Source organism: Pholcus phalangioides, unplaced genomic scaffold, assembly GCF_987345545.1.
Source record: "Pholcus phalangioides strain wild (caught in Gottingen) unplaced genomic scaffold, Ppha-v1.0 ptg000015l_1, whole genome shotgun sequence".
Lineage (NCBI taxonomy): Eukaryota > Metazoa > Arthropoda > Arachnida > Araneae > Pholcidae > Pholcus > Pholcus phalangioides.
In genome coordinates, this window is record NW_028301608.1 from 25128747 (window position 1) to 25153179 (window position 24433).

A 24433-nucleotide genomic window follows, 5' to 3' on the forward strand; every position below is an offset into this window, starting at 1 on the left:
CGTGGTTTCAGGGGAGTTATCTTATCGTTAATTGTTATTACCTGCTTGAGACAGTTTCGGCGCTCATCTGGCGTATAAGCCGCACCAGTAAAACAACCCCGAAAACTCGCTGCTGTGTTCCTAGCCAGATTATATGCGTCAAAAATCACGGTTTTCTCTGCGAATCGTTCAGTCCAGTACGCTCATACACAGCTTAGAGCTGCTCTTTCGTGGTTCGATCGAGAACTAAAATATAGGTATAAAGACGCTTTTTAGTTCGATCCACCGCAGAAGTAAAAGAAACGTTAAAACAGATTAAACTCAAAAATGTATCGGAAAGAGCAGGTTCCCAATGACTGGGGTTCACCAAAAATAAGGTACCCGTGAGTAATGTCGGCCATGCTAAGACTCAGTGGTTGTTTTTGAAGCTGGTTTATGAAATCCTAACAAAGCAGTCGATGGGAGAAAATATCTTTAAATGTTTTTAAAAGATGTTGAAAAAAAAAATCTAAAAATCTAAGATCTGTCTTTTTGGGAAACACGAAAGGAAAAAACAGAAATGAATTACCTTTTGGGTGAGATAATACTAGGGAAAGACCAACGTGTGTGTAGACCCAAAATTGCATTGAAATAAAAATGGCGAAAAATACAACATGCGAAAAAATACAATATACGACCCGTTGACGTCAAAAATAGAAATGAATGCAATTTTGGGTCAACACACGTTAGTCTTTCCCTAGTAATGAAAGAAATATTCCAAAAACAAAAGAAATATTCCAAAAGAGATATTTTCAAAAACTGCAAGAGTAGAAAAGAAAGGGAGAAAAAGAGAGACTTTCAATGTCCGTGCTTCAAAATATTCAAATCATAATTCTGCCCTAGTTACTTCTGAAATATAAAATTTCATTTATATATTCAATATCGAGTAAAATATACTTGTTGGTACAGGGGGAAAGGGGGGGGGGGTACCAAAACCATTCAAGTGCTTAAGGCCTCCAAACGTCTTAATCCGGTCCTGTAGTCATGAGAATAATAAATGTCTAGTTATCCGTCTAGTCGAGTTATCGAGGTTCTACTGTACTTACCTGCACCATCCACCTGTAGAAATTTCGAGAACATGACCAGTGAGTTGTTGGATAATTGGAAAAATCCCTTTCCAGATAAGCTATCGGTGTACCCGGTGGTGCGGCTAACGTAGCTTGCAATTGTCGAATGTACTTAATCGCAAATCTGAAAGTGAAAATTAGTTTTGTGTCAAACAATGAAATATGAACGTCGAGATTCTATTATACAATGCACGCCGCGAAATGTGTCACTTCGGGAGACAGACTTTCTGATAACAATAACTGAGTGAACTATGTCATAAAAGTCTAGTACTATGACCATTTTTCCCGCTTGGTCCAACGGGACAACTCAGTTTTTCTTTCCCTTACCATCGGTTTCAAAATGTTGAATCGTGCTTTTTTTCCTACATGATATTTTTTTTTCTTTAACTAAAATCCTTTTTTTAAATTCAGAAATCGTGAGGATTCAGAATGAGACCGTCTAATGTGCATCACAAATTACGATACTTTCTATAATACAGTACATGGTATGTAACGTAGATACCATACGTTCCATAGATTTCCTTGGTGAAAGTCTTCCCACCGAGGAACTATGAACGTAGTCAGTTGAAAGAAACTGACCAAGAACTGAGGGAAAGGCATTTATTATAGGAAAAGAATTGCAAAAGAAGCGGTACATGTACGTGAATCAGAGCGGCTATTATACAGCCCAATCATCAAGATATTGTGTGAACCGAGCACGGAAATTTTTATCAAAAAAGAAGCCTTCTGACCTTCTACATATGAGAACTGCAGGTTGATGATAATAATGGGGAAAAATGAGTCTGGTTCAACCTTAGATTCAAAATATGCAAAAAAGAAAAAACTGTCGACAAAAAAAATAAAATATAATAATAACATGAACCGAAGTACTTGTAATTATAAACGAATTTTTTCCCATGTTTATGATATTGGTCCGTTTCGTACTTTGCGAAAAAGATAGCAATACATGAAAGATAACATTATCCGTGAGTCTAATAAGCGGCGCCGACTGTAATAAGTTGCGCTATGCAGTATATTTCAAATTAGTACTGTACCGAATATGTATAGACGATCTATCTTTGGATACGTGCGTGAAAATGATTATTGACAATTCGATTATAACGAGTTCAGTATTTAACAGATTTGAAACTTGCATTAGTGCTATACGAGTCTTTATGGTCGGAGTTATTTATTTACTTATTTAGCAAAAGAAATTTACAACACATTATAAAAGGGTCACACTACAGGAGTTTGATAAAAGATCTTTTATAAAACTTGGAAAAACAAACCAATAAGTGTATCGGTTAGATACGCTTATTGGCTGCATTTTTTCCTTTCATAAAATAATAATTATAAAACTTTTATAGTGCAATACGAGCCTACGAAAATTTTTATGTGACTTATTCCAAGTATCAGCAGGCCCTATCACTTTTGAAACTATGTGATATGGTACAAGCATAATTCAAACAATGAACTGGCGGGAATTAATTATAAAAATGTATTGATTAATTTTGTTAAAGTATTTCTTTAACCGGATTACACACTAAAAGTTATTTTATAAAACTTGAAAAAACAACAACCAATAATCCAATTTGTTACATACAAGGAATGTAACCGATACGCTTATTGATTGCATTTGCTAGGTTTTATGAAAGAAATTTTATGAAACTTTTATAGTGTAATCCCGGCCTTAGAAGCAGTTTATCTAAGTGCATTTTCATTCACTCCGCCAATGGAAGCCTGACAGGACTCTAGCATGGGTGTCTGAATGTTTCTCTTAATTTTGTAGTGAAATAAAATTAAGGGGAAAAAACTTAATTGAGAATAAATGTCAGGAGCAGGTTAAAAGAATTCACCTGGAGATCCACTTAAAATTCTTGACTAGGGATTCGCTGCTGGATGTGGATGGTCATGTTTTTGAAATTATAAATTGTCAAATTAATCGAAAAATGAGGCATTTTTCCCGTTTTCAAGTACGGGCAGGTGCCGTCTTAAGTCGGGTCCACATCAGACGCACGTCGCCACTCTGAACTGCGCAAAACCGGTTTTGGAGGGGTGGCTACGCAAAATCTACCATTAAAATAGCTAGTGTTGTGCTATCTACACCTCAGAATAGTTTTTTCCACGGAGTTGAAGCTACTAAGCTCTTTGGGCCAGTGCAGTCGTAAAGGCATGGGTCCACCCGGGCACGGCCCGGGGGGCTTCAAGAGAAAAGGCCTCACAAAAACGAGATCTGGTTGAAGTTTTCAAGAATTTGCCTGGTAAGGCCTCAGAAAAATCACTTGGCCCGGTGGTCCATTATGCTCTTAAGACGGCCCTGCTGTAGGCGTGGATACTTCTTCAATAGTATCATGGGAGGACACTGGGCAAGTGATTTTTCTCAGGCCCCTAGTTGGCTACCAATTTGCATAACTAGTCAACAATTTTTACCAGCTCTCATTTTTACAAAGCCCCCAGGCAGTGCCCGGGTGGACCCCTGCTTTAAGATGGCAGTGATTAGGGGAAAAATTGGCGTGATATCATTTAATCCCAGGGAGAAAGTTAATTATTACGAAAAGAAAATAACAATTTATTTTGTCTTTTTTTTAGTAGTGTTGGTGGGATTGTTCGTAATGCATTCGCGTAACAACAGGTGGTGACATTTTCCTGTATGTCACCGAGGACCACGCCAAACCATCTGCTAGTGATGAATAGGAAGAGACTCATCAATGGAAACGTTAAATTTGCTGGCGGTGAAAGATATGAAGCAAACAATAGGTTGAGAAATTGGATGATGGAGGGTGTGGATTGAAGACACGTTCGCAAAAATGATAATAAATACATACATCGGCCTCTCTGTTTTATTTTTTTACGTTAAAAACATTCAGAAAACCAATTCACATTGACGTGAGCTATCGAAAACTCGTGGCTGAAAATGCCATCAACTTTTTAATTCTGCCGTGAAGCTGTTATGAATCGAAGAGGAAAAATTACGCTTTAAAGAGCAGGGGGTATTCAACCTTTCAGACACTGAGGACCATATTGAAGCTTCTTACGAAGCCCGCGGGCCATCAACTCGTAATTTAGTGACATATTAGAAAGGGCCGTTGGGGCCCCGTGTTAAACCACCACTGCCTATATTAAAGTTAGAAGGTCGCGTGGTTAAACAGGGATAAAAATAATTGAAGACTTATTTTCTTATTTTTTCTGAAATTATTTCTTGTATTAATAATCAATTTCGATTGGCTTGAAACAATTTGATTTTCCCTATTTCTGAAAAAGTTTTTTATTAATTGCTGAATTAAATTAATTCATTCTGTGATATTAGTTCTAATTTAAAATCACTTTAAATTATTGTTTAATTATTCTACACTCATGTCCATAAATTAAGGATAATGCCAGCTCCGGCAAATAAAGGTTCAGAAACAAAACAAACGTTATTTATTCATAAAACCCATTTATTAAACAAAAGATAAAGAACAAAAACAATGGTGTATTTTTGATACCATTCATAAAAACTACGATTTTTGCTCCCTGGAGCAATTGTAATAAATATCTCCTTTGCAAAAACTTACTATTACATGGTTGGTATGATGGTTAATACATTGTATGTCTCCCATGCGATGAAATACAGTCCGTACAACGCCTAGGCATGCTGAGCATCAAATTATCGATCTGATCTTGGGGAAGATCCCTCCACTCAGCAAGCAATGCTCTCCAAAGTTCCGGTACACATGTAGGAGGTGGTTGACGGGCTGCAACTCGTCGGCCAAGCATGTCCCACACATACTCTATCGGATTCAAGTCAGGTGAGAATGCTGGCCATTCCATACGGGTTATATCCTCAGATTCAAGGCATTCGTTTACGATGTTTGCTCGGTGAGGACGGGCGTTGTCATCCATAAACACAAATTCTGCGCCCATGGCACCTCTAAACAAACGTACAGGTTGTTCCAGAATGATGGCCCGATAAATTTGGGCTTTCATGGTTCCGGTTTGAACATGCAGATCTGTTCTGCCCCAAACGAGCAAATTCCACCCCAAACGAGCAATGCTGCACCACCGTAACGGTGTCGTTCAATGATGTCTTGGTGGTAACGGGTACCTGGCGTTCTCCATATAATAGTCCGACGTGAATCAGACTGCAAGCTAAACCTGGACTCGTCGGAAAACATCACACAAGCCCACTGTGACGATGTCCACATTGCATGTAACTCCAGGCTAATCACTGCCGACAGTGAGTTGCCGTGAGCGGAACACATCTGACAGGCCTGCGAGCATATAGACCAATATCTCCCAAACGTCTGTACACGGTTTGCCTTGAAACTGTGGTACCTGTGGCTGCAGATAGCTGACGAGACAGGTCGGATGCTGTGCTCCGTCTGCTTCTTTTGGCAGTTACTGCCAAATACCGGTCTTCATTCGGCGTTGTAACTCGGGGGCGACCTGTACTGTAACGTCTACTGACATTTCCGTTATCTTGGAATCGTTGCCAAAGCCTAGAGATGACACTTTGGGCAATTCCAAGTTCCTCGGATACTTCCATCTGAGTACGCCCACATTCCAGGCGGCCGATAATTCTACCACGTAAAAAATCATCCACATGCGTCCTCTGTGGCATAACTATTCGCTTATGGCACTGAGTGCCTTACAGAACTCTTGTGAACAATTTTACTTCTTTGCCACCATTCCTTATATACCCCCCCCCCCCTCTTACACTCTCGTCATTGTGACGTACTATCGGCATCATCTGGTGGCTTCCCGAAATTTGCATATCATTCTTGCAGATGTGTGTGATAATTCTACAGGTGAAATTTTTACTTTAGATTTCCATTTCCGTGTGATTCTGAATTATCCTTAATTTATGGACATGAGTGTACTTCGGTAATTCCGAAATTATTTTCCTTCTCAATATATCTCGTAATTTTTTCTTTCATTAATTAAGCATCTACTCTTTTATTGATTGTGCAATAATTTCTATCAGAAATTACGAAATTATTTCTCTCATCGATTTATAAGTTATTTTTTCATTAAGTCTGAAATTATTTTGTTTCGAAAATTCAGAAATTATTTCTTTCATCAATTCTAGAATTAATTGTTTTTTAATGTTTTCAACTATTTTCTGCAAATGATCGGTGGGCCATGACAAAAAGCTCGAAGGGCAAAATGTGGCCCGCGGGCCATGCGTTGAAGACCCTGCTTTAGATCAGAGCTTTTCAACCGGCATGCCGCGAAAAATTTCAAAATCAAATATTTTCCCCTGAAAAATGCCAAAAATTGAATGTCCAAACAAAAATTAAGACACTACACGAGTGATATAATGTATGAGTTACTTACCCCGACCCGTATGTATGTCATAATTTAAAAAAATCTGAAGAATGTTTCTGCAAAAAGAAGTGTCAAAAAAGTACCCGAGTTGAAATACAATTCCTATGCAAGACTACTGAAATTGTTGGAGAGAAAGGGTTAAAATAGGGCCGCACTTACCAGACGGATGATAGGCATATTTGTGCCTATCATCCATCTATGGATGATATCTATTCTATCAGAAGAAGAGTATCTATTTGATCTCTCAGGGTTTTTGTTTCAACTCAGAACTCTTTTGTTCAACTTGATTAGCTCAATCCCAAATCGCAATTTGAATGGAATGTCGGTTATGCATACATTCACAGCGTGCATAAATATTGAGCACTCTCAGCGGTTGCTCAACTAGTCAACACAGTATTCGCGAGCAACATGTTAAAGAATGCTAGTCAGAGTGGCACTTAAGCGATCCCAGCACATTTCTAAATCACTTAAGTGACCCGCGGTATACCTCCAGTTCACTTAACAAGCTCGTGGTACGTTTTCTGATTACTCAAGTGCCTTGTGTGCCCATTCCCAGATCACTCAAGTGACCCGTGGCACACTCTCAGATTACCTGAGTAACTCGCGGTACATTTGCAGATGACTCAAGTGGCCCTCAACACGTTTCTAAACCAGTGAAGTGGCCCTCACTCTCCATAAGGTTGAGCAATCAAAATTTAATGGGTTTTTTATTGTAAAGAGAGGGATAGTTTTTTTTAAATGAAAAACAGAAGTGACCTCTATTAAGAAGAAAAAATTACCTAAAATTTGAAGGAGTATTTCCACTCAATTAAATTTGGAGGATTAAAATTTAATTTTGATACGTGAATCACGCATCGATAAAAAATATGTATATATAGACGCATATTGGGGCATGCCTCCCCCCTCCTCCCAAGGTTGAGGCTGACAGGGTTCCAGCCCTGAGGGCCAGAGACGATTCTCATCATGTTTGTTTTTTCACGCTATAAATTGGCTATTGAGGGGGCTCTTGAAAAGTCTGCCCTGGGGATCGCCGAAGATCCTAACCTGCAGAATGTGGTGGGCCATGCGTATCGGTAAACATTGGGTTGAAGCAACCCTACAATAAGTTAATATGAAGGTTAAATTGCGTGGTTTCCGAAGTACCTAAATTAAAAGTGTATAATATTATTTCACCTAAGTGACTCAATTTTGGACAATTTTTTTCCAGGTGGTTTACAGCAAGGAAGTTTTTGCCTGAGCAAGTCGAAGGCTCTGTTCATGTCCCGCATTCGACTCCTCTCTCGATCGCAAGCGCTCTTTTTCTGTTCTTCTCTGGACATGCCGCCGTAGCATCTTCTCTCACCTATGACCGACGAAAAAAAAAAAATAACCATGGTTATTTATAAATTTGTATATTTCCGGAATCACACTATAAAAATTTAATAAAAGTTATTTTATAAAACTTGACGAAAGAAACCAATAACATTATCCGTTGCATTTGTTCGAATGTGACCGATAATCTTATTGGTTGCATTTTTCAGGTTTTATACAAGAACTTTTATTGTGTAATCCCGGCTTATAAGAAATAGTTCTTACATTGGTGGTGGAGTAACGCAGCACCTCCTAAAGATAGATCTCTATCTCTGGTAGGTGCTGAGTATAAGGCCGGTATTGTATACACTGCGAGAGTTTTTTTACAGTTCTTTTAATAAAACTTGAAAAATGCAATCAATAAGCTTATCGTTTGCATTCGTTCGAATGTAACCGATGAGTTTCATATATTGGTAGCATTTTTAAAGTTTTATATAAGTCCAAAAAATTGGTTGTACTTGACAAATACATTATAACCAATAAGCTTATTTCGGTTCATTTACTCAAATTCAAGTTTTAAAAAGGACTTTTACAAAACGTTTATAGTGTACGCCGGGTTTTACACTATAGAAAGTTTGATAAAAGATCTTGTACAAAATTGAGTAAAAAAGCAGCCAATAAGCCTGTTGATTACATTCGCACGAATGTAATCTATGCGCTTATTGGTTGCGTTTTTTCAGTTTCATAAATGAATTTTTTAAAAGTATTTATAGTGTAATCTCGGCCAAGACCGGGATTACACTATAAAAGTTTTGTAAAAACTCTTTGATAAAACTCGAAAAATTCAACCAATATATATAAGGTCACCGGTTGCATTTGCTCGAAAGTAACCGATGCGCTTATTGATTGAATTTTTCCAGTTTTGTAAAAGATCTTTTATCAAAATTTTATAATGTAATCCCGGCAATTAAACTCAAAATTATATGATTGAAAAAAGTATGGAATTCTTTTATATTAATGCTTGTTTTGCTGCATTTAAGGCCTGTGTGTGTGTATCACACTATAAAAGTTTTAGAAACGATTGTATACAAAACTTGAAAAAAAAAGATCAATAGGCTTAAAAAACGAACTTGGTTACATTCGTTCTTCGTTTCATTTTTCAAGTTCTATAAATAAATTTTTATCAAACTTTTATAGTGTAATCCCTGCCTTAACATGTATCACGCTGAAGAGTATTTCAGAAACAAGCACACCACGTTTGCTACACGTACATCCCATTGAGTTTGTCGCACCATAGTCATTTTATACTTCATATAAGCTGTTAAAACTGGGACAGAGTTTTCAGATCGAATGACTATGAAAATAACCATGTGCTTAAACTTGGACCCCGAGCACCGTTAGGGTTTTTCATGAGGCGTATTCCCAGTTATTTTACCCGTGATAGAGATGCGGTCGTGTCAAGGTGGTGAAACGGCTTTATCAGGGCCGGAACAAGGGGGGGGGGCAACACCCAAGGTGGCAAATTTAAAGGGAATAAAAAACACTATTAAAATCATTAAATTTAATAATGGAGGAGCGACAAAATCACGTTTGCTTCCCCCCTCCCCCAACAACAACAATCGTGATTATGAACCTGGCTTTAGTAATCTTATTTTTCTTATTAGTGCCCATATTTTGACGCATTGTCATTGAAACTGACTATTTATTATATACTGTTTATTCATGAAGATGGGAGTTATGCGTAGTATAGTATTTACTGTAAAGCAGTCGTAGTATACTGTATGTAAAGCAGTGGTTCCCAATCTTTTGAAGCGCGACCCCCTTTTGACCAAAATTTTTTTTATTGTGGCAACCCCCCCCCCTCCTCCACATTAACTGACCATACATCCCAGTTTTTCGAAACATTCTGATTTTTTTCTAGTAAATGTGCTGTCCCGAAAACACTTTTCGGAACGCTTGTTTCAGTTTTAATTAGGCGATATTGACGTTTAACGATACTCAACTTTTTTTAAAAAATATTATTGTATATAAATATTTATTTTGTTTTTTGATGTACTTAGTGTTTCTTATGCAAGATGGAAGTGTAGCGAGAGGTGTATGGTCTTTGATTTTCGTATACAGGATGATTAAAAAAGAATTATCTTATTTGAAAATGATTCTGCACTTGAAATCGACCATGAACAAAAAAAATTGTTCATAAAACGTAGACTCATTTTCCTCCTTATATTCACATATATCACTTTTATCAATAGAGCCGGGAAATTTAGGCACTTAAAAACGGTCGAAATAGGCAGACAAGAAGTCAGTAAAAGTGTGTAAAATAGGCATTAAAAAAAGTTTACTGTTAATGGAAAAAAATGAAAAGTAACTAAAAGCTGTGTCTATTACTTTTTAATGATTGATTATAATTGGTGCGGAAATAGAGCAAGTATAGAAAATATATATATATAGGAAAATAATACACAACACAAATAGGAATGCCGATGAAAATGGTACAAGAAATCTACAATTCGGAATTAGTTCATAATCACGAGCCAGAAGATAATTTCGAGACAAATATAATGCAGTCGATCCGACTTGTAATGTTTTTCAAAAAAGAAAAAAATGAATAAAAGAGCTGTGAGAGAAAACGTTTTAAATGGGAAATTTCGATGAGTAATAGTGAAAGTTGGGCAACGAAAATAAGTCGTACTAAGCGGGGAAAACGTACAGTGGGAACTTTATAAGCGGGATCCACTGTATACAAATGACTTGGACCAGGACTCCACGTGACGCAAACATGACATCGATTTGTCGTTGTACGGTCTACACGACTATAACTTGTGACATCCAACGAATGCGGACAGACCGCCACCAACGGAACTTTGATTATCAAGTAGGTATCGTAGGTATCGTTTATGTATCTTGTACAACGTGCCAAGGATGCTATAATATCAATTTAGATTTCGATTCTTAGATCACGATTCATCATAATTATTCCGTTGATTTATACTCCTGTAATTGGACTTGTTATTCTGTTATACAAATTCATACAGATATATCTATATATATACATATACTCATTTTTTAATAAAATTCCGGATGCACCCATCTTTCGGGAATGCTTCGATATCTCCTTGAGACGGGAAGCGCTGTGTGTCCGGTCCTTCAATGTTCAATGTATACAAATGACTCCAAAAGAAAGCGCGGGAAATCTTTGGAAAATCACAAGTAGAAATCAATGCCTCTCGTCATTCCGAAAATATCAGCGTTAAAGATTTTGGAATATACAGTGCTTTTAGAAAATTTATGTATCGAACTAAGTGAATGTATTGGCATATAAAAAACTGTATGTCCCCGGTCGAAATTTTTACATGCCATGGGCATGTCGGGCAATTTACCCAGCCCTGTTTCCTACACATTCAAACTCTAGAAATACATTACAATGGCACCAAGTTTTTAACGCTATTTTAATGGTTCAAGCTCATGAAAGCAGAGGAAACATCGTATTAACAGATATTTCACTGTATCCGATTATTTTATAAGTGGGTAGTAGATTGATCTGAAAAAGTATAATAAATTATTTTGTAAATTAAATTCAGAAATTGGTTTCTCGGATGTAAGAAAAGGAAAGTTTTCTGACAAGGACAAACCGGGTATCGAACTCGCGACACCTCTAAACACCCTTTGGTACTATTAGGTGAGTATCTTATCGACCTGGGCTACCACACCCCCTTTTCGTGAATTGGTCAAAGCTTGTTTGAAGGGAAGTATCGTAGAAATAGATCATGCAGTTGCAGAAGATGATCAAACTTATTAAGACCAACGTTATTATCATCATGAAAATCAATTCTAAATATTTATTCAGAATGAAGACCGTATATTCAGTCGGTATTATGTGCGTTCTATAGAGCTAAGAGAAGTATAATGGATTTCCAAAGTATTTTTATTTTGCTAATAACTTTTGAAGTAACACGTGAATTAATAATTATTATCGAATTCTTAATTAATAATTGATAAGACATTCTATATTAATGTGTTTCAGAAAAATTGGAAAAAATAAGAATGTTATTTTGAAATTTTTTCGTCTACTGGGGGATTTTATAGCATCAATAATGTCAAAATTAATTCCTGTAGGATTATTGCAGATATTTATCACACATACTGCTCGAAATATTTCTACGTTAATCCGGGGGTTTTTTTTGTGTATAATTACTACTTACACATATAACATTTTTATTCCCCCTTTCTTACCATAATAATGTAAAAAAAAAGTTTTGGCATAATAAAGTGTTTATAATAATAATTACTAATACAGTTGTGTTCAAAATTAATCACATCGGTATATTAGGTCTATATTTTTGCTCACAGTCTCGACATTCTTATATTTTTCATACTAGCTCATTATCAAGCACGCTGTAGTCACGTTAGAGGCACTGTTTGAAAAAAAAACAAAAAACTACTCAAATATGATATTCCTATACATAGGGTAACCCACATATATTTGAATTTTTAAACTATATACGAATTTAATTCAGTCAATTTTTATTAAATTTTAAACTATTTCCGTAAAAATTGAAGGAATTTGTATATTTGAATGCGGTTTGCGAAAAACTTATTTCAACGAAAGGGAGTCTTTTTTTTTTTTTGGTGCAGAAAAAACAAAAAAACAGAAGTGCTAGAAAATTTTTGTCGAAAGAGGGAAACCAGCCCCGCAGGAGTACATTGGACCTGAACCTTTCTTAACCAAGTGCTAATGTATCCAACAATGTCACAAGTGCAGATCTGTAGGGGGCGATCATTCCTCCCAAGAGCGGATGATATGGAGTAAATTTGTCTGATCCTTAAAATACGGGAAGATCCAACATTACATAATAAGTCGATTCCCCGGCTCATCACCCTGCATCATGCCTGTCTCCGCTCCATTCGCAGCTAAAGATGTCTACCTTGACTTCATTCGCAGCTGAAGATATCTGCCTCTGGCCCAGGCACGGATCCAGTGCGGGGGGGGGGCACAATTGTCCTCCCCAAGAGCCGAATAATATGGGGAAAATTTGCCTGCCCCATAAAATACGGGATGATTCAAAGAACTTACACAATTCATCCCTCCCGACACATCACCTGTATCAGCACCTGCAATGTTAACATCACAATGAAAACATTAAGCAAGCGTCAGTAACAGGAAAATTCAGAAATGAGCAGTAAATTATGCACCCTGCACTTTATGGGACTATGATTTGCATATTACCAGTGATTTGCTTTCGTGCATAGCCTTCTATTGACAAAAGTTTGAGCTACATTTTTTCTGCAACATCATAAAGTATACCAATTCCTTCGATTTTTACGAAATTTTTTTTTCAAACTATTTACCAATTAATGGGACTATTTAAAAATTTTTGCCCAACTTCGGTTCAACCGTAGTAGATATATAAAATATTCGAATATGACTCGAAAACAAGAAACATAATCGGGTGATTAAAAACGTACCTCGATAAGCTCTGCGACACCGCATTCTTCTATCGAGCCGGTAAGCGTAACTTTCGTTTAATGCATAGTGACATGACCAACGAAAAGTTTATTAATGAATGTCCAGACAAGTTTTAAAGCAGTTTAGACAGAATGGAAAAGAATCATATACTGAATGGCGTAATATTAAATAAACCGTTTTTCATGTGTTTCAGTGGTGGTATACCACAAGCAAAGCACACCTGCGCCAACATCTGGTGCAGGCCAGAGACCATGTTGCAGTGAGAGAAAAAAATTCATGTATCGAGAGAGAGAGAGAGAGAGAGAGAGAGATAAAAAAAACACACACACACACACACACAGGAGTCTAAAACCTGCGAATTCAGTGTCCAGAGAACTTCGGGTAGTTGCCACTTTTATTCGACAGCTTTTTCAAAGGATACCATGCACGAGCCATATGTGAGCTGCAACACGCGTTCGCCACGTGTCGCGATATACCTCGAGCGTGACGGAATTGATACATACCAATCAAACTGTCTGAAAGAAGAATACGCTACACAACTAGTAGTACATTGTGTGGGAAAAGTGATTGAAATGCCTCTCGAGGTTTATGGATCAAGTAATAAGTGAAACTGATCTCTTATACGAATGCCATAACCTATGGTACTCTGCTCGGTAATTTAGGCTGGGAGAGAACCGTTTCTCTCTCTCTCTCTCTCTCTCTCTCTCACACACACACACACACACACTGCTGATTGCGGACCCGTGGTCCGAGAGAATTTCCCTACCGGTCTGCAAAGCATTATACTTCTTTTAACTACTTTACATCTTTACATACAAGGTTTTGGCAAGAAATTTGGATTATCTCTTCTCTATTTAATGAATCGGTGATGAATATGGTAACCTTGTCTTAACCTAATTGCATGTTGGAAAAAAGAAGATGGTGGTGGGGGGTGGGGGGGGGGGGGGTAAAGGGGAGGAAAAATATAAAAGGAAATAGCATAACATATAATAAAGTCAATTCCTGTTTTAACGAATACCGTTATGACATGAATGTCGCTCTCCACTTGTTAATACAAGATATACAGAAGACTGGATGTTGTGAAGATATTTATTACTTGAGATGTTAATTTTTTAAGGAAGGAAAAAACTCATCTCTGCCTCTACCGGGAGTCAAACCCGGGTCCCTCGATTGACCCGGGTTCGACTCCCGGTAGAGGCAGAGATGAGTTTTTTCCTTCCTTAAAAAATTAACATCTCAAGTAATAAATATCTTCACAACATCCAGTCTTCTGTATATCTTGAATACCGTTATAGCGAAAATCTCGTTTTAACGAAAACTTTTCCAATTCCCCAGATAAGTTAACATAGGAACAATGTAAAAATCTGGAATTCCTTTATAACGAAATTTCGTCATTAAGATTTGTCAGTTGAATTGGAGTTCGTTATAACCGGATTCAACTGTATATAGATAAAGTTTTATTTTTTGAGTCCTCTTTTCACCCCCACTCTACGTGTTCTCTTTCGCTCTTACATGTATATAGTAGGAAGATTCATTATAAAGAAAGAAGGGAAAGAAAAATCGATTTTCGTAGAAAATAGAAAATCCTGATAATAGGGTTGCTTTAAAGCTCTGCAATGATGAAGAAAGAGGAAAGAAAATGCAGAGAACTTATTTGTTGTTTGAATTTATTCCACTGGTGTTTGAACATAATATTACGCCCGTGATCATAAAGAGCTTAATTAAATATTATCTCTATATTGGTTTTAATTTCTGTCTTAGTTACCAGTAGGTCTGTGAACTAATTATGCGTCCCATATATATACTATTTATTTATGAGTGTACTCATTTTGAACATTTTGTAGATTTACTGAGACAAACTATTATATTGTTTAGGGGCTAGGTATATGAAAGTTTGCATAAAATGTTTTTATGAGGTTTAGGGTTCACTGATATCTGGTTTGGTCTCCTTGGATTAATCACTGTGTACGTTTTTCACACATAAACAGTTAGACATATTTTATAGAAATGCATTTTTTTTTGCCGTACCGCAAATTATTTCTCCTATTTACGGTATTTTTTTGCTGATCCATAAATTATATTTTTCCTGTATATTTCTTTTTTGCTGGCCCATAAATTATTTATCGCATTTATTTTTTCACCTGTTTGTTTTTCGCGCGGTCCACAAAATTTCATTATTTTCAACTGCATCCACCAGTTCAACTACGTACCTTCACCGGTTCCCAGTTGTAGAAAGGTGCCGCTGTGATGGTCGAGTGCTCACAGTGGTGGTCAGCTGAAGTTTGTTTTCTGTTGTTCTTCCAACTTCGAGGAGCGAATGCGAGCCGTTGAAAAGTCTCGTCACAGAGAGCAACATGCATACAATGATACAAATATTCAATCGCTGCACTTCACTCACAATTTGATATATAGATGGCAGAACTGAAATATCAGACACTAGATACGCACTCAGACTGTTAGATACACACACACTTTATTCCAGACTCTGCCATAAAGCTGAGCTGGAAGAGACCTCCGCAACGGGATAAGTCTGGTGGTAGAATCCTGGCGTTCATTCATTCAGTTATAGAAAGGCTGAAGAACACAGTTCTAAAACACCTATGCGATATTTGTCTGAACAATGTAATGAATTGACGGAGCAAACTCGGAAACACCCACAGATCTCCCGTTCAACTACAGTATTGCTTGTTCAAAATTACACAGACCCAATCCAAATTTGGTTATTGATTAGTATCTGTCAAAAAAAACCCATCATAGTGCGTGTACGATTCCAAGCATTATTCTATACTAGTGTTTCCCTAAGTGGACAATATCGCCGCTCCCTGGAGGCGGTAATATGGTCTCGGAGGGGTAGCAACTGTGGGTGTTATGCAGGATCTTATGAGTTAGATTGAGTTGGAAAATGATGGGGGAGAAAAACTTAGAGAGAAAGAAGTAGAATTTTTGTTTTTTTAGAAACTAGTGTTCTATATATTATCGCAATAATTCCCAAACTTTTCACATCACGGAGCACTTTTTAAAGAGAAAATTCCATCACGGAGCTTTAATTTTAAAAGCTCTGAAACGATCTTTGGTACATTAAAGTGCCACAGAGAATTATGAATAGATATCTCAAATTTGAACGATATATAATTGGAGTAACAGCGATAAATCTCTGAAACCAGTACCTTTATTTAACATTTAGGAAATCAAGGGGAATAAAAGATAAGAGGAGGCAGGCTTTTCATTGCCTCCTTAGTCCCTATTCTCTCATATATATACAGGATGTTATTTTAATGGACCGACAACTCAGACGGTTGTTAGTAGGCATCAAGAGGAACAAAAATTGCAATGGAACATGGTGTCGCAAACCACGTTGAGAGGGTGAAAAACGCATGCAGGTTTCGACGTCACGCTGGAACGACAAAAGAACAATAATAACTACAAAAAGATTCATTTGATTAATTATTACAAGAGTTGTTGGAAGTGGCGGCCGCTGACGTCATTGCGCAGTCTACAACGATGTAAAAACGATTCCCTGACGCACTCGAAGATACCAAGTATGCTTTTGATGTCTGCAGCAGCGACGACAATCCGCGATATGAGATCGTCCGGTTTGTCTACAGGCATCGCATAAACGAGTGGTTTAAGGCGATCCCACAGGAAAAAGTTACACGGATTGAGATCCGGTGAACGTGGAGGCCAAGCAACGGGTCCCGCGCGTCCAATCCACTTCCTTGGGTATACAACATCGAGCATGCGATTTTCGCGATTTTCACCCTCTCAACGTTGTTTGCGACATGTTCCATTGCAATTTTTTTTCCTCTTGATGCGTATTAATAACCCTCTGAGTTTGTCGGTCCATTAACAGAACACTCTGTGTATATATGTATACTGTATATTCCCCCGTTTGACCAATAAAATGTCTCGATGAAGGAAGAACAGAGAAAGGAAGGCTCGAATATACTTCTACCATCTTCTCTCGGCTTAGATATCTCACTCTTGTTCGGAAAGAGATTTAGAGAGTGTCCAAAATTAATTAAATTGTAGTTACAAATGGAAAAATAACTGCTTCTATTTAGTTGTAATAGTAGTATTACGCGTCTAAAAATTCATAATTTGGAGGAACTTGAAAATCAATGATTTTATGCGATTTATATAGTCAAAAAATGCTGATTGGTTAAATTTGCAACTCTCAATTTTATGCCGGAAGAAATTCATCCCGTTGCATTAAAAAAAAAAAAATACTTTCGAGATATGCATGGTTGAAAGTAGTAGTAAAGGATGATGTAAAATGAGAACAAATTTGACAGTCAGTGTACGCAATCTGAGTAAGCTTTAAATATTATCGTCTCATCAAACAGAATTTCACAAATTTGACTTATAATTTTGTTCAAAACCCATTAATTTGTCAAGTCAAGGTAAAAAAGTTCAAGAATTTTCCACCAGGTGGCTTTTGTCTTGTTATTACCGTGTAGCGCATGGCCAATTTAATATGCCTGGATACTTCTTCCATCGCTCTATCTTCATTCATTCAAAAGTTATGACTACTTGAAGATCTCGTGTATAGTGACATGCATGCCTCTGACAATCATTTTGGGATGTCCGGGAGCAATAAAAGATAAATATTTGGGAGGGAAGGGGGAGAAATAAATAACATTGAAAATTTCACATTATCTTGAATAATTCCTGAAATGTGGCAGATAGAATCATGAAAGTAGCTTAGTGGTAGCGCAATATGAGTACGTGCCAAATGATGAGAGGTTAGAACACCACCTGGTGAAAAAATTAGGAACTTTTTATGCTATCTTGAAATCTAAGCAAGATAGATGAAACATTTCAACAACTCTAGGTCGTAGGAAGGCATTCAGTTAATGGAAAACACACTTGGTTATGAACGATGTTTATGAAGACATAAGAGCGAAAAAATAGCGTACCTAAGTCAGGAGCGATCAAAACTCGGTATTTTGCTGCTCATGAGTAATTAAGCCTTTGCAAGTTGTTGTTATATAAGTGAAGTATCATGCTATAGGTCTGCCTCCTCTCTGTGGAGAGAAGGGGTCGAGGTAATCCACAATCTCCTACCAAAAAATAAATCTCAAAAATGACGCAAAGCAAATGCTTACATACAAAGTACGGCGATCCCAGATCCAGCAAGCGTACGAGGTCATTCTATTTTTTCAATTGTGACAAAAAAGCAGGCCCCACTATATAATATATTCCCTACAAACTTTTTACTTTCTTTTTTTTTTGCCAAATGAATAGGGATCTTAATGGCGAGGGATTTGTAGACGCACAGATGGAAATAGACTCGTCTGGATGGAGAAGTCTGGGTGGGGGGGGGGGGGGGGTTATGTGATGATGATTATGCCAATTCATATATATATACACATATAGTCAGTCCGCTCCTTCTTTGACGCTGGGGGAGGGGGCGATGCCCCCATGCCCTCTCCGTATCTCGGCCCATGTATATAGACGTAAACGTAGCGGCCCATGGGCTAAATGACATCATGAACAGTACTTCAGTTGAGGAGCTCCAAAATGCTTGCAGGAAGTGATTGGGAAAAAATTAAGGTGCATTGATGCTAGTACGTATGTGTGAAATGCTTCGGAAAAAAGTTAAATCTTCCTGAATACATACACAAGAATTTAAAAGAGAAAAAATTAAAGGCCGTGTCAAAGAGTTCGGAGAAGCACCAAGAAGTGTTTTATGTGAAGGAATCTTTTTCGTATTTTTGCTCTACTGAACCATTCATGCACCTCGTCCATATTCCTCGCGGAACTTCTGACAAATTGGTACATGTTGGAATGTGCGGGTCCTTGTTGTGATCCTAACGGGGTTTGTTTCTGTATATAATGCTGCCAAACAAATTTTCTAACTATGTTGAAGTGTAATGATTGAAAATTTTTATCACTGTGTAGGCCTGTTGCTCTCTGTAGCGAGACTTTTTAACGGGGAGATAAGCTCGTATTCATGCCTTGAAGTTGGGAATCACAGAAAACTAATTTCAGCCGATCACCACTGTGGCGGCGGTGGGGTTCGAACCCCGATCTTCGTGATGGAGTCCGTCATTATGACCACTCGACCACCAAAGCGGCCATATTTTGCTGTGTGCTTCATACGAACATATTGAGGTTTGAAAAAATGCTCTGCCATTCAAGCACCAATATCTTCACGGAGCACCAAAAAATCTTTGGCGGAGCAAGCACAGTTTGAGAATCACTGTTCTATAGCATTATTTTTTCGAAATCGCATAAACGATGGAAATTTGGATGCATCTGGTCTTTCAGGTTCACAGGTATAGCATTAATTCCAATACAGATTTTTAAAAAATCATCTGATGTCAGAAATTTGTTTTTTTTTCCGTGGTTTTGAATAATCGTCCCCACTAAGAAATTTCTTGAATCTTCACAGTCGAGCCAACAATGAAAATTCATGAAAGAGCTCTTGTATTTTGATCTAACATGTTCAGGCCAAATGGACATTCCTGTATGGCTATAGGGGTGAGGTTAGAGAGATCTCAACGCAAGGGTCCACTTGGGCACTGCCCGGGGAAGCCTCAAGCGCAGAAAGGCCTCATGGAAATTAGACCTGGTCAAATTTTCGACAGTGAGTAGGTAAATTGGATAGCAAGTATTTCTATCCAGGTAAAGGAAGGTGCCTAGAAAAATTCCTTTTGGTCCTGTTGGGTTGATGCTGTTTAAATGGCCTTGAGTGAGACAGATCAATAAGACATTATAGCCTAACTTACGAAAGAATATTCCTGATGTTTCTTAAGTTCAAAACCGGCTCAGTCCTGTTGAGATTATTCCCTGAACAGAGTACTACTTTGAGGAAGAGAGATGGAGCCAAGATGATCGCACAAGCATAAACTTATTTACTGTGGAAAGTCCATACACTCTAAGCTAGAGGTCTTCAACCTTTTTCTAGTTGCGAGCACTACCTGTACCAGAAGAAGAGCACCATTACGGCAAGTTTGACATACGAATGCATGCCTTGAGTGCAGTTTGTACAAGGTGTTTAACTGTAACGTTGAACAAGTGCTCGCGAGCACAAAATCGGACACGAGCATTGAGCACTCTAGGTACATAAGGGAGCACCGTGGTGAAGATGCCGACTCTAAGCAGTAAAAACAGGGCCAAATATTGAATCCCGTGAATTACGCAGACGCAGAAAGCACGCCAATTGAAGGGCTCGATTTTTTAGGGCGCCAACTGGAGAGGGTGGGGGGGGGGGATTTTTTATCACCGAAATATTAATCGCTCACATTTGAAAAATGTCTAGGACCAGCCCTGAGTAACAGGATCAATTCGATTGGTCGCAATCGCTTTAAATTGAAGAACCCGTAACTTGCATAGAATGTCCATGAAACGACAAAAATTCTCAATGCAGAAAATTCTCGAATAAGGAGCTACATGAAAGTGTTCCGTCAAGTCTTAAACTTCAAAAACTTCAGGATGGACATTCTGAACCACCCATAGACTCCATCAGTGGTTTAATCGTTCCTTCCAAAACCATGCTAACCTACGGGCACTAAGGCACCATTAGTACTAGTCTCAGTACATAAAAGGCGAGTACTTAATTTCCCTTGTCGCACTCTACTGGCCCACCGGTGATCCTAGAGAACAGTTTCCCAAATTTTTTGTTCTCCCCTTCAGAAATTATTTTTTTTCTCTCATCGTCCCCCGACTCAAATGAACTCATAGGATCTTATGTTATACTCTTAGTTTTTATCGCCCCACTGGACAATTCCATCGCCCACGAGGGGCAATATTGCCCACTTCGGGAAACACTGTCCCAGAGGCATATTACCAGTAGAGAAAATTATCCAAATGACGTATATATATATATATATATATGGAACTCAGTTGTACGTCATTCATGTCGCAAGGGGTTGTATAGTTATCCAAACAAAAACAAAAAAAAACTTTTATACTGACACACTCTTCTCAAAAACACAGTTAAAAAGTTGTTCCCCCTGTCTCTCCTAAGGCCGAAAAAAAATCCATCTTTTCTAAGTGTAATATTCGCAGAGATATTGGAATTCGAAAATCCAAGGGAAGATGGGGAAAAAACAACAAACACACAAACTAACGGACAACGCTTCTTTCCCTGATTCATGCTGTTCTTTCCCAAATTTCCTACGGTTTTTGAATTCAGATATCTCTGTGAATATTGCACTCAGGAGAGACAGGGAAGCGAATTTTTAATTTGGCTTTAAAGAGGACACGGTATCCGTATCAAAAGTTAATTTCCATATTTTAATGACTATACAAGCCCTTGCAACACAAATGACGTATCTGCGTTCTACACGTTATTTGGATACTTTTTTCAACTGGAAGTATATCTCTGGAATCAACGGCTCGCCAGTAAAATGCGGCAAGGGGTCAATGGCAACCTATCAAACAGCAGTCACGATGCGGTAATAATTTCTATCTCTCCAAAATTTGGCAGAAAAACTATAGTAAAACTATATGTTTATATAATTATTTTTATAATTTTTTCTCTCAAATTTCACTTCTTTTTTTTCTCGTCACATGCAAAAAACTGCTACCGCAGGGAGTCCCCCATCGAGGGGTTAGCGCACCAACCTCTCGATGAGTATAAAAAACAAGCCTGTCGTTCGGAATCGACAATAAATTGTATGTCCCAGTCTAATTAGCCCTCGTGTGCAGAAAATGACCGTGGTGCGACAAAAATTATCAATGATCAGATGGAGCTAGTCCAATACAGCTGCTATATACAGACATGTATCACACGCTGACGATTAAAAAAAATTGGGTTTGGCTCCTACAGGGCCGTCCTACATCGAACTTTGGCCAGGACATAGGTGGATAGACTTGGAAGTCTTGGAGGAGGGGGCATGGTCATTATTACTGGGGGTCACGATGATGATGATGTCAATTCCTATATACGTATATGCATTAGATCTGTCGGCTCCTCCTTTGACGCTGGAGGGGGGGGGGGGCGTCACCGTATCTCCACCCATGGGCCAGGAATCTCCGGCCACAACGCGAAATGGTCGGCCAAAGTCCAAATCATTTCTGCGATTCAAACTTTGGCCAAACCTCTTGGCTGATTCGTGACGGGGCCGGCCACTTCTCGGATTGGTCAAAGTCATACTTCGGGCTTTGGCAGTAACATATACATTCTCACTTCCACACAAGTGCCTACGATCTAATACATGCCGATTTCATTCTTTGGAGGCTTATTCAAGGGTAAATTGTGTAATTATATGAACATACAGAAAGGCTTGAAAAGGTTTCGGCAAGAACTTCAAGACGTTAGTCGACAATTTGAGTAATCCATCATTTTCAGCACACTATTATGAATGTTTCCGGTTTTGCGCCGTTGAAGATAAAGGTATATAAAGTTATATATTTTTTTTAGTTCGGGGAATTCCTTCTGTATAATTGACGAATACAGTCTACAATACATATGACTAGGAATAGGAATAATTCACTCACCCCTCTCCCTATATCCAGATCGTTTGCTGTGTCCGTAGCCACTCTTCGTCCGAAGATTGCACCGCATTAGTGAATTTTGATAGCCTGTGCTGGTCCCGGAAGTCGATCCGTAATCTCCGAAACCCGATGAAATTGTGTCGAAGGTCGTGGCAAGGAATGGACTCAGAGCTGCCGTCGCTGTAATGGCTTGTTGTTGCTGCTGCTGATGTTGCGAGGAACACGTCATCGATGGACTGGGCCACCATGCTCTTAGTTCGATGTAGTTCGGCTTTGCATCCTCGAGCTGGAATGAACCGCTCTGATCTTCGTGTTTCCAGATGCTGGATACAGAAGCGTGACAACCTTCATCTATGGTGAGTGGCGCATAGTAATTATGATAGGAATTCTCGCCCCGGCTGTCCGCTGATTCGAAGACAATGCATTCGGAATATTTCCCAGGATCTTGCGAGTACGTAGAAGTTTCGGTTTTCGTAGTGTCTTGAAGATCACAACAGGGAATCGACGAAACATTAACCACGGATTCTCGATCGTCTACGGGTCGTACCATCTCGAAGTGAATGAGATCGTCGCCTTTACTGAAGTTCATTGTCGATGTGATATTAAAATATACAATAAAAATTATTAGTGAATTTGTTCAAGGATATTTATGATAGGCTCCAGTTCAGTGCGAAATTCCATTGCAATTGCACTCGAGATGATACACTTAAAGCAACAATATCGACCTTGTTGTAGGGAAGTGTTTGAAGAGACTTTAAATGAAAATTATCATAATAACGATCAAATAAGTTAACTGATGGTGGCTGTCATCGGAACATAATATTCAAGTAAAACATTTTTCCAAACAAATTTCCCAAAGAAGTCCGGAAAAAACTCCTCTCTTGTTTTTTACATCTCTCATTGAGAGAGATAAAGGGAGAGAGTTTTTTTTACGCTTATTTTTCCATTTATTTTACCTCATTATCATTTTTTTTACTCTAAGAGGGAGGAGTTAGTGCACCAGAAAAGGCACTTATGTAACCAACCACCTGTTTTGATGCGGTGTATTTCAACGAATGAACGATCACAGGATGATATTTCACCAAAGAAGACTATTTTCATCTCACTCAGATTGGATGAATTTTAATGCGATTGGTTTATACAAATTTTATGAATTTTGGAACTTGCACTGAGTTGAAATTTTGTTAATCGATATCTGCATTTTTACATAATTATTTTTTTTTTGTTGGGTTCAGGTTTTGGCTTCTTGAAAATCCTTAGACACATGCATTTCGAAAAGGAGCGTATCGTGCGTTTGAACAGCTGATTTCGAAAAAATTCTACAGCTTGCAAAATTGATTCGCATGTGCCAGGGGTATATGCAGGATCGACTTTTGGTGGGGGATACTCCTTTTTTGTTGGAGGAACCCTTCCAGAGAAATTTAAGTTATTTACTAACAAAAGAAGTTAAATTAACAAAAACTAATTAGAAAAGAATACTGAGGTGTTTTCTTTTGTTTTATTTTAACTTTTTTAAGCAAGTATTTTTAGTTTTTGATCATCGTGCTGTGGGGGGGGGGGGATTCGCATACGCCTCTGTCCAGTACCGCAAATAGGAGGAAGCGGGCAGGTCTTTTGCCCAGAGTGCTGGACTGGAAGTAATGCCAAATGAACCCTTTAATTGCTCTTGATACATTTCACAGGTGCGATAAAATGCATTGCTTGCCCCGGCTGACAATGGCGAAGGAGAGGCTAAAAGGGGATATCACTAAAATTCATTTTCGAAAATCTGAAATTTCACAGTGTATAAGCCCAGTTTCCAAATGGGAACAATTCGTTATATGGGAAAATAAGAACATTAATCTTTACCAAGGCGATCCTT

The 24433-nt window shown here is 38.2% G+C and overlaps 1 protein-coding gene across 1 annotated transcript in view; it reads right to left on the reverse strand.

Annotated features, from left to right (window-relative positions):
- sage (salivary gland-expressed bHLH) overlaps nt 1-23526 on the reverse strand; it is a 27866-nt gene extending 4340 nt beyond the window's left edge. Inside the window, exons 1-3 of the mRNA XM_089243241.1 lie at nt 22576-23526; nt 7545-7713; nt 1065-1209 (exon numbers count right to left, since the gene is read on the reverse strand). Of these exons, the coding sequence (XP_089099367.1) occupies nt 1065-1209; nt 7545-7713; nt 22576-23161 (900 nt within the window). The 5' untranslated portion in view covers nt 23162-23526. The remainder of the gene's footprint in view (nt 1-1064; nt 1210-7544; nt 7714-22575) is intronic.
- Nucleotides 23527-24433: the final 907 nt, after the last annotated feature.